This window comes from Ailuropoda melanoleuca, chromosome 13, assembly GCF_002007445.2.
Source record: "Ailuropoda melanoleuca isolate Jingjing chromosome 13, ASM200744v2, whole genome shotgun sequence".
In the NCBI taxonomy this organism is placed as follows: Eukaryota; Metazoa; Chordata; class Mammalia; order Carnivora; family Ursidae; genus Ailuropoda; species Ailuropoda melanoleuca.
This window is the reverse complement of record NC_048230.1, coordinates 87465873-87477185: the sequence shown is the minus strand read 5'-3', so window position 1 is coordinate 87477185 and position 11313 is coordinate 87465873. Positions and strand designations below refer to the sequence as shown.

The 11313-nt window shown below is 46.8% G+C and overlaps 1 protein-coding gene across 1 annotated transcript in view; it reads right to left on the bottom strand.

The window, feature by feature from the left end:
* Positions 1 to 485: 485 nt before the first annotated feature.
* Positions 486 to 11313, bottom strand: part of KAT14 (lysine acetyltransferase 14) — a 33169-nt gene continuing 22341 nt past the window's right edge. The window contains exons 7-10 of the mRNA XM_002925071.4: positions 6460 to 6596; positions 5422 to 5597; positions 3898 to 4088; positions 486 to 1277 (exon numbers count right to left, since the gene is read on the bottom strand). Coding sequence (XP_002925117.1) covers positions 1104 to 1277; positions 3898 to 4088; positions 5422 to 5597; positions 6460 to 6596 — 678 coding nt within the window. The 3' untranslated portion in view covers positions 486 to 1103. The remainder of the gene's footprint in view (positions 1278 to 3897; positions 4089 to 5421; positions 5598 to 6459; positions 6597 to 11313) is intronic.

Sequence of the window (11313 nt, the reverse complement as noted above, 5' to 3'; positions counted from 1 at the left end):
CTTCCCCTTGAACAAAGGGATGCGAGCTGGCTCTAAGTGCGGCCCCTAGAACAGAGGCTCCTGACTGCGGTCCACAGATCTCGGAGGCAAGATTTTAAATGTGCATGCACAGTTTTCTAGAGAATTCAGCTTTCTTTGGATTCTCACAGGGAGCCAGGTCTCCAGAAGTTAAGAACCACTCACTGCTCTTCGTTAAAGAGAGTTTGAAAGCAAATTGGTTAGACTGAAGCTCTGGCCATAGATTGTCACAAGGAAAGATTTTTATTTGAGAACATCTGATACTTTTGGAAAAGCTCCTGCTGGATCCAAGACACCCCGCCTGACAGTCCATCTCCAACACCCCCCCAAACCCAACAGCCTGGCCCTGCAGACAAGACAGGCTCTGTCCCCAGCTGGCTTGCTTCCACCACCCACACCTCCAGCCAGCCACACAGTCTTGCTGGCAGGCCGCACAGACACTGCAACCCCAAACCAGCTGCACAGGCGTGGGGAGGAGGGGTCCTCTGGCGGGAGATGCTAACAGCAGAGCAGGTGACACGCACGTGGACACAAACACTCTGTTTATTTTGACTGTGGCCAAAGTCAGGGAGAGACAGCAGCAGCTCAGTGCCCTAGAAGTCTTCCCAGGTTCAAGGCTCAACGACGGCTCACCGGTGGCCGGGTGAGTGCTGGCCTCCCTCCGTGGGCTGAATCTCCCACCGTCTCTGACGGGCTAGCGCCCCGCGGCATGGCCTCAATCGTTCGTGGCTACCACACTTCCTCATCCTGTACATTGGCACAGACTCTCTCTGACGGAACATCAGCTGAGATGCTCCTTTATTCCTGCAAGCTGCGTGTGGAAGGACAGCAGTGGCATCATTCAGTCCTAGCGGAGTCCCGATTTGGGGGCCGAGGCCTCAGCAGATGGGACAGGACAGCGCTTTTGCTGAAGGGCTGCTCGCTCCTCAATTCTGCTGCCCACCGCCTGTCTAGCCTCCGGTGAGAGGTCTGAGTGGCCGTCTGATCGCAGAGACGGGGGCCCCCGGGGACAGGAGCAGCTGCCTGCGGCCTACGTGAGGACCCACCTCGAAGAGCACACTGTCTCTGTGGGGCGCTCGTTCACCTCAGCGCCGCAGCCTCAGGAAGAATGCGTGTTTACACTCCGTACTCTCCAGGGGGTAATACTTATCGTAGAAATCTAAGACGTATTCCTCAGTCTTGAATCCAAACTTCTGGTAGAGCAGCATGGCGGGGTTGCTTGCTGAGACGTGAAGGGTCACATCCTTGCCCATGCAGGTCTGCCGAAGGGTGGAAAAGTACCAGATGAGAATCAAAGAGCCCGAGGGAAATGAGTAGGTGAGGGAAGTCTGTGAAGTGCAGGTGGGTAGTTATGGCAACCGGGGACAGCAGGGACAGCAGCTGGGACGCCCAACACCCAGCAGCAGCTGGGAGCCCCAGTCACTCTCTGCGGCCGAGCCACACGCTCACGGAAACGTTTGAGACTAAGGAAATGGGTGGTGTGCTGGGTGTTTTTGCTCTCTGAAGCAAAGGGCCCAGGGGGATAGTTTATTGTCAACTGGATTATTTTATTTATAATTCAACCACACTTCCAAATATCACACATATCAATACCTGGCACTCTGACAATCTTGAAGAAGTAGAGAACAAGATGAGAAGTTCTTGCTTTTTAAAACTAGATGTTATCTTGTACTTAAACTTGTAAAAATGCCCTTCCTACACCTACTAGAAAAGATGCCATTATGAAGCTGGATACGAGGTATTAGGCCTTTCGTTTAGTTCTGAAACCTAAAGACCCAGCCCAGACCTTGGGAATCCCGCAGGCCCCCTGCCATCCCTCCCAAACTGACAGCACTAGCTTGCGGTTTCTGTATTCAGCGCTGCCCTAATCCTGGGGGTGGGGGGAGAGTAATCTTCATTCTATTAATACCAGGCAAGTTCTTAAGATCCTTTAATGAGCTACACAGAAGAAAAAAACCAAAAGTCGTAAGACCTTGCTTTCTAATGAAGAAGGCACCAAAATACTGAGGTTGACAGGGTCCTTGAGATTTTGCAAACCCAGGGTCCCCTCAGGCCTAGATTGAAGAGGCTTCTCAGGTAGACAGCTCTCCCCTTTGCTCTGCTTCACTCATGCTCTGGGCCCAGCAGCACTACTGGGAGTGCAGGACATGAATTCTGTGGAGTGGCACTTGTGTCCCGTGCCTGGTCTGACCATGGCGCCATCGAGCACTACTGCCCAGCTGAGCGGTACTGTGTGGACCTGTGGCTCGCGGACTGGCTGCGGGCCAGGCCTGCACACAGGACGAACGCGCCTGCACCCACCCGCTGAGCACTCAGGAAGGACTGGCCCCGCGCCAGGCCTTCTGTGAGGCACACACGTGGGAACGGTGCCCCTGCGCTGCCCGCGGGCCCCTGCTGGTGACAGGGATAAAATTAATAAAATAAAATCTTTAAATAAATAAATAAATAAAAATAAAAAAACTAAATTGGAAAAATGACATTTTATCTTCCCTTTCCTCTATTTAAAAGGAATCTTGCCCATGTAACACTCAGTCCTCCATGCCAAATGGTTTCTTTCTTTCTTTTTTTTTTTTTAAGATTTATTTATTCATTTGAGAGAGACAGAGACAGAGAGAGCACGTGAACACACAGAGGGAGAGGGAGAAGCAGCCTCCCCACTGAGCAGGGAGCCCGACGCAGGGCTCGATCCCAGCACCCTGGGATCATGGCCTGAGCCAAAGGCAGACACTTAACCGACTGAGCCTCCCAGGTGACCCAGCCAAATGGTTTCGAAATAAAAGTTTACCAGAAAGATTCGGGGGGGGGACCTCCTTATGTGTTTTTCTGATGTTAGTATATAAATATATGGTGTATTTTCTTCAACAGTGGTACAGATATATCAGAGGATGAATTGTAATTCAATATTAAAATCAAGTCTCAAAAGCTTATACAGCTCGTACAGTGATAGTAAAGTGAAGAGTAATCAGCAATAATAGAGTATGTAGTCCTGGTTGACATGGTTTGCTAAAATGTTTAAAAATACTTAAAAACTTTTGCAACAGCATAGGTGGCATTATGCTTAGTGAAAGAAGTCAAAGACAGATACTGTATGATCTCATTTATATGTGGAATCTAAAAAACAAACAATATAAACTGAACTCACAGATAGAGATAACACACTGGTGGTTGCCAGCGGCGGGGCTGGGGGTGGGTGTACAGGCGGAAGGAGTGTCAAAAGGTACAGACTTCTAGGTTAGAAAACAAGTCAGTCCCAGGGATGTCCGGTACAGCATGGAGACTAGAGTTCACAATACCGTACTGTGTACTGGAAAGTTGCTAAGAGAGCAGATCTTAAAAGTTCGCATCCCAAGAAAACAAATGTTTGTAACTATGTAACTATGCATGGTGACAGGTGGTAACTAGACTCACTGTGTTGTTTCGCAACATATACAAGTATTGAATCATTAAACTGTACAGCCGAGATGAGTATGTTTTGTATGTCACTTATACCTTGGTAAGAAAAAAGTCCCAAAGACCACAGTTCCACTTCCACTCCTCAGAGTCGTGGCGGTGGGGTCTCTAAGATCAGCAGCAGTTACCACTGTGAGTCCTATGAGTGCTTTGGGCTCTCACTTCTGGTATTTTCTCATTTTATTTACTGTACATGTTTACAAACTGGTTTCTTTGAAGCCTGGGCCTGAACAGTGATCTTACTTTAGAGGGGCCAAGATTTTTATCTCTGTGTGTTAAGAGCCTCAGGAGGGATGGTGACTGATGTTTCCTCAGTGGGTTTCTGAGACCACCCATTCTTTTGGGCTGCACTGGGAAGGCTCAGCCCAGCATCATCCCTCCCATCTTCCAGGGGAGCCCAGAGGCAAGCTGGTAGCACAGACAGCTTACCTGAATCAGATGGTAAATCATGAATGTCGCAATCCCTGCTCTTCTCCATTCAGGATGGACAAACAGAAATGAAATGTAAGCTTCATTGTACTTCACGTCGGGAACCATGAAGCCAAAGGCAATGATGACTTTTTTATAAAGGACAACAACACTGAAGTCTGGATACTGCAGGCACTCAGACAGGTCAATGCCTAAGGAAAAGACATAATTGAAGATTCAAATTGTGTGCCTTCTGGAATTAACAAACACCAAGCTGTTCAGTCTGTACTTACAACTACACCTGCATGCTAAAAAAAAAACCAAACAAACAAAAAATCAAAAACAAAACTAAAGACAAAGATATTAGCATAGACAGATCATAAAAATAAAAGTGAATTTTAGAAAATATCAAAACTAACACTGTCCTTTCTAAGTACATGTGTTAAAAGAACAGAAGCAGGATAGGGTCGGTAGTAGAGATCGCACAGGTCTAGAACTGGACATACCTGGCCTTGAACTTGTGCTCCTCTACAATGTGTCAGCCAACACCTTTCTAGAAGTGGGCCTCAGCGTCTGCACACCCAGACCTCACAGGGTGGCAGCAAAGACCCCGAGAGCCCATACTGTTGTGTGTTTCACCTCAAACGTGTACAGTTTACAAGCTCTTTTGTACAAAGGCTACATTTTACAGTAAAACGGATAAACAATGACTGCATGCATGAAGTATGGAGGCACCCAAAGTAAGGTTGGGGAGTAGCAGATGCTCCCAGAATGCTCCTTTAGGGCCCATACCACTCCTGAAAGATGAGCACAACTCTGCCGCCACACTATTACGCGATTATCTGACAACAAAGACGACACAGCTCTAATCCCGAAGAAATCTTATCTAACTAACATCTGGAAGACATGTAATATTTCTTTTGCGTTTCACAGCAGCGCGGTAAAACAGATCCACAAAGAACGTGTGCTAAATATATAGCGATAAAAATGCGTTCATTCCTTTACTTGCTGGTTTTGGTCTGTAGAGATACAATATATTGAGGCTAATAAAATGACAAATCATATTGGGTCTACTCTTATTTTCAAAGCCTGCAATTGGGGTATCTGGCTTTTTAAAAATGCCTTTTGGCTGTATTAACACTGTCCCCAAGGAATAGCTAAATAAACAAAATTATAGAATTATTAAGCAAAAAATCAAAAGTGTCCCAACAGGCCCAAGCTACCAGCCAATGTATCACTGGTAGACATTACCTGGTATCTAAACATATGTAGAAGCAAAACAGGATGAATCTCTTATTCTGGAAGCAGAGACAGACAGGGAAAAGAAACATATAAAAATATTGCTTATTACTTTAATTGCTGGCTTTTTCTTGATCTTAGGAAGAAAGAGGTGTTCATATTTTACTATCTCTATGCTAGCAGAGACAAACTAAATGAGATCATGAGTAAAGATTTTAGAGTCACATGGCCTCCACTAATTTAAAAATACCACTACAGTGAACTACACAAAAAACTGATCTGCCTAGTTTGGGAGGGGGAACATACCAGGCCAGAAAAACTCCTGACACATGGAGTTTATTGTTGGGATGTGATTTGGCCGGACGTAGCAGTAATCAAGAGGTGCCTCAGCTTCCGGCGTCCAGTGAGGGTCACTCCTGTGCAGGTGGGAACGAATCTGTGACAGGAGCTGCAGTTTGGGCGGCTTTGTTTCATAATCACGCCTCCAGGATCGCAGAAAAAAACAAACTCAAGTCAAGAAAAATAAACTCGTTATCATTCCTAGCCAAGTGATTCACATCAACTCTTCACTGTGCTTGAAATTTTAAGCTAACTTGTGTCCCTTTCTATGGCAGATGGCTTGACAACTTGAAAGCCTGATACTGTTCTGGTATGAAATTTAAAATTCGCCCTCTGCACCTACCAGGAACACTACTTGTGCTGACGAGCCTTCATGCACAGAGTGAGGGACCAAACAGCAGCCTGACTCAAGCCTGCGTGCGCTGGCCCAGGACAGAGCCCTGGGAGGGAGAGTCCGGCTCTGCCGGGGCTGCAGGGACAGGCTAGCACACTGCCTGTCACAGGCCCGGCGGACGGCGCTGCTGGGCAAGGAGGGTCAGGTGACTCTGCAGCAAGTGCGTCAACAAGACACTCTCTCAAGACAGCACTGGGGGCCTCTCTGGTCAGCTCAGCTCAGACAGCACTGCCTAGACAACGAGACTCATCATCACCCCCAGACGTGAGCCTAACTGAGATGTCTCTCCCATTTTTTCCATTTTACAGACTACCAAATATATACAACATTAAAATTTAAAAGAAACATTACGAGTATAATACTCATAATGAAATCTCGTGGAGTTAATTTATTCTTGCTTTTTACATTTCATTCAAAGGACTGCTCTTTCTGCAAAAAACTACAGTCGAAACAAGCCAAGGGTAAGACTGGACGCGGAGCACAGACTCAGTCTGTGCTGATGCCCGCTCCCAGGGGCGGGTCTGGCCTCACTCCAGCGGGGAACCAGGGTGCAGAAGCCACCAAGGCCACTGCTCACAACACGCTCAACGTCACAGCTCTTCTCCAAGTACCTGATGTAAGGCTTCAGGATCCGAGAGGTGTAAGGGCTGACGATACTCTGGTCCACGGCCAGATCCTCCGATCCCACCAAACGATACAGAAATCTAGTAGTCTGGTGCCGAAACCCTTTCCTGGATGGCAAGGCAGTCTAGGAGAAAGAAACGCTGGTGATGTAGAAATAAAGTCACTCAAAGGACTGCTTTAATTTCACAGATAATTTGTACGTAAGGACGTGTTTATGTGTTAGAAAGTAGGTCTGTTTGTATTACTTATCGGGAACGCTCAAATTTCAATACAAACCTCATAGGTACCTCTGCATAGAATCAGATATGATAAACCGATCCTCGTTCTAACAGTTTAAAACTGAAACAATTTAAAAAATTTTAAAGTTACCTAAAAATTTGTAAGTGAGTGGAATGCAGGGCTGAGCCCTGGATTTACAGCTTCTGTAGGTTGCATTCTGCCTAATAACACCTCCAATCCAGTCATCAGATCTTAACCTACTCAACACGTGGGTCACGTTGGAGGAGCAGTGTGTTATCCACAGAGCGGAAGGGGCCAACTCATGCCGCCCCTGTGTATGGGTTTGGTAAAATCGGCCTCTATTCTACTAAGTTGGACAGGTGTAGGACTGACATAGACCGTCGTCCCTGTGACAAATCACGACAGCGGAGAGGCCCTTCCAGGGGTCGAACGAGGAGGTGCTCTGAACAGAACAGGTGGGCTTCACTCCGGAAGCCTGAACGGAGATGTCTGCTTCCTGGAGTGCTGCTCGAGGGCCCCCAGTCGTGTAGGAACAGAACATGTGCAATTAGGGTTTTACAGCAGAGAGCCCAGATGGAAGATTAAAAGGCACATTTATAAAGTGGTTTGCCAAGGGCTAGATGAAGTTTAGAAACCGGAGTTGTTTTTGGAGAGTCCGTTTGCTCTTTAGCCTAGAAAATAACTTCGTTGGAAGGAGAGCAAGAATTCCTTCTTTTATAATTTGCTCTCATTACTTTCCCCAACTGGACACCAAAACTTTCAAAGGATGACTTTGAAATTCTTCCAGGACTTTCAAATAAGTTTCAGAGGGAAATTCAGGGCTATGGCATATAGTTTCCAAGCATAGCCTCAACACTTCCTCCCGCGCCTGTGGAGACTGTGGCTCCTCCTGTCAAGCGGAGGTCTATTCCCTCCCCTTGGATCTGGGTGGGCCTTGCAACAGGCCTTGACCAATGACAATGCGTCAGAAGTCACGCTCTGGGACCTTGAGCCCAGGTCTTAAGAGCACCGGCAGCTTCCACGCTCTCTCTCTTTTCCAGTCCAGTTGCCACGGTGTCTAGGCTGGACCCCACCTGGAGATGGGGTCTGGAGGAAGGGGAGCCATCCTGGTCATTCTGATCCTGACCAAGCTCCCTGCTGAAGGCAGCCATAGGCGTAACCTCAGCCTTCAGCACATGGGGTAGAACCACCACCCAGTTCAGCCTAGTCAACCCACAGAATCAGAAGAAAGATTAAATACTGCTTTAAGCCTCTAAGTTCTGGAGTGGTTTGCAATGCAGCAACAGATCACTGAAACAGCAGGCACTGAACCACTGGCCCACAATGGACGATCTGGTTCATGGCTCGAGGTGAGCTGTGTGGATTCCAGAGAAGTCATCCAGTACCCTAACTTCTCGAGACCACCTGCAACGTCTGCCTGGATCACTACCACTACTTCCCATGGGTCTCCCCACTTCTACTCTCACCCCTTATCGCCCATTCTCCCATGGAGCCAGATGCTTCTTTTAAAAACAAATATACTCACTTCTCTTGATTAAAACTCCTATGTGGCTTCCCTTACAATTCAAAGTCCTTACTTGCGACTGCAGGACCCACCTGTTAACCTCTGGGGCCCCATCTCCCACCCACTTCCTCCGCCATCACTATGCTCCAGCCCCACATACCAAACTACCTGCTGCCTCGGGGCCTGCACCTGGGCCTTCTGCCCCGAACCTTCTTCAGCCGGGCTCCTCCTTGTGGAGGGGATGGGGTCGAGTGGCACCTCCACAGAAAGGCTGTCCTCAAGCGGTACTGCTGCCTCTGCTCTCCCACCCACTGCGGCACCCACCTTGCAGGAAATGATCCCATTTCGTGAGTTAGTCCTGTCATCTCACTGCTCCATCAGGTGGGCACCTCCTGCCCTACGGCACCGCAACGTCCCCAGCTAGAGAAGGGCTTGGCACACAGGAAGTACTCAATTTACCTTTGCTGAGTGACAAAATGGTGGCGGGGGGCTGGGGGGAAGCATCCCAAAGTTTGGAAAATATTAAATGAGCTTCTTCTAACTTCTAGTTCTAAACAAAATGGAGCACTAGGTGGGCTGCTGGGTCCGTTTCCCAAACCCGTTCTGAAAGATGCCATAAAAGTGACAGGGAAGATGGAACACAAAGGCTGTGAGAAACCTCAGGAGAGACCAAAGGTGGCCAGGGACAGGTGAGGCAGCAAACGGCCGTCTAGAGCAGAGCAAGGCTTTCTACCACACATGGGGACGGGGGCACTTCCTCTTACAAGCTCTGCTCCAGCGGACCTCTGCCAATCACCTTTGCCTGCAAGTGTCGACTGGAGGGGTCACAGCGGGACGCCCAGAGTGCTGGAGACTTCAACTTGTCAAGAGGGTGCCCCTCCCCCCGGTGTACACACCAGCAAAGGCACCTGATTAGACCAAGAGAATATTCATTCACAAGGGAAAAACTCAAGATATGCTAACAAGGAGTGCAGAAAAGAAAACAAAGTAAACAAACGGTACTGGAAAAGGCAGGATTAATTTACCAGACAGCCAAGCATTTTTAAAAAGCAAATAAACAGTCACCGGGGAAATGCAAACCCAAACGACAATGAGATACCACTTGACACCCACGAAGATGGCTATAGTCAAAGAGATAACAACAAGTATTGGTAAGGATGTGTGGAAAAGTCAGGGTCTTCATTAAGTGCTGATGCAAATCTAAGATGGTGCAGCTAATGTGGAAAAGTCTGGCAGTTAATCAGAATGTTAAATATGCTACCATTTAACTGAGCAATCCCACTCATAGGTAAGTACTCAAGAGAAATAAAAACCTATGTCCACACAGAGACATCTATACCAATGTTCACGCAACATTGTTCACAAGAGTCAAAACGTGGAAACAACCCAAATGTCCATCAACTGATGTGTGGGTAAACAAAATGTGGTGCGTGCACACAATGGGGAATTACGTAGCCACAAAGGGGAATGAAGTGCTCATATATACTACAACATGGGTGAGTCTTGAAAACATGCGGCCAGAAAAGACCGCATATTATCTGATTCCACTTATGTGAAATGTCCAACAAAATAGAAAAATCCATAGCAGCAGAATGTAGATTCATGGGGGCTGGGTGTGGGGGGTTGTCCAGTCACAGCTAAACCATTCAGGGTGACGAAAATGTTCTAAAATTGATTATGATGATGGCTATACAATTCTGTGAATACAGCAGAAACCACCAAATTGTACACACACTTTAAATGGGGGAATTGTATGGTATGTGAATAGTATCTCAATAAGCCTGTTAAAAAAAAAAAGCATAATAAATAGGTTCCAAGGTAATAAAGGCACCTGGCAACAGGAATGAGTATAGTTATGAAGAAACTCTTATTCATTACTGGATATTAAATACATGATCACTGAAATAAAGGACTCAGTGAATAAGTTAGGGACAGACTGAGGATCTCTTCAAACAGGCAAAGGAAGAGATTAAGGAAAGAATTAATGGTGTCAGCACCCATAATAGAAGTCCATAAAAGAGGGGGGGAAAAAAAGAGGAATATATTTAAAGAAGCAAAGATGAAGAATTTCCCAGATTAAAGAGCAAGTGAGAGGACTTCCGATTTCCTGTCCAGCATATAAGGAGAACGGAAGTTGTCGCTGTATCCTAACAAGTAAAAACTCTTCATAGATCCATCAGAGAATTGAGATCACAGAGCAAACTATACCCCCTCCCCCGAAATTGGAAAGACAAACAGGTGTATACAGAGAATCCTAACTCAGCAGAGTAGAAACCTCCAGGAACCAGTGCTGGGGTATGAAAACCTAACCAGCAACGGACAAACTGCTGGAGACACAGTGTGGATAAAGGGGAGCGAAAAAACTCCAGGGGGGTGGGGGGGGCACATTTTTGTGACTTTTACCTCCAGGAGCTCTACCAGGTTCTCATGGTAAGGATCAAAGAAAAAATCCCCTCAGGCTTCCGGCAAGGAAAAGGTAGCTGTTCTGAAAATATGTCAGAGTCCTTTGTTCTTTATAACAAGGCCTGTCCTCAAGAGAAAGTACTTTACCAAAACCTAACCCATTCCGTTTTATCAGAACCTAACCAACTTGAGGAAAGGAAATTAGCCACCTCCAGCTCCCGCCAGCCATTCCATGCCACCCAGCTGGGGAAGCAAATCTGAGACACACTGTGACAGTTACAGCCCAGGGACACATGTTCACTAAAAGACTGAGAACTGATCATAGGTCCATAGACTGCTTCTCACCAATACATCTCACCCCTATACCACTTTTACCTAGGATAACATATTTGACTTTCAAGAAAAATTATAAGGCATACTAAAAGGCAAAAGATACTGTCTGAAGAGACAGAGCAAGCATCAGAACCAGACTAAGACATGGCAGAGATGTTGGAATTATTAGCCTGGGAATTTAAGACAACTATGATTAATATGTCAAGGGCTCTACTGGACAAAGCAGACAACACCCAAGAACAGATGGGCAATTTAAGCAGTGAGATGGAAATGCTACGAAAGAATCAAGTAGAAATGCTGGGATCAAAAATATTATAACAGAAAAGAAGAACCGCCTTTGGTGGGCTCATTAGTAGACTGG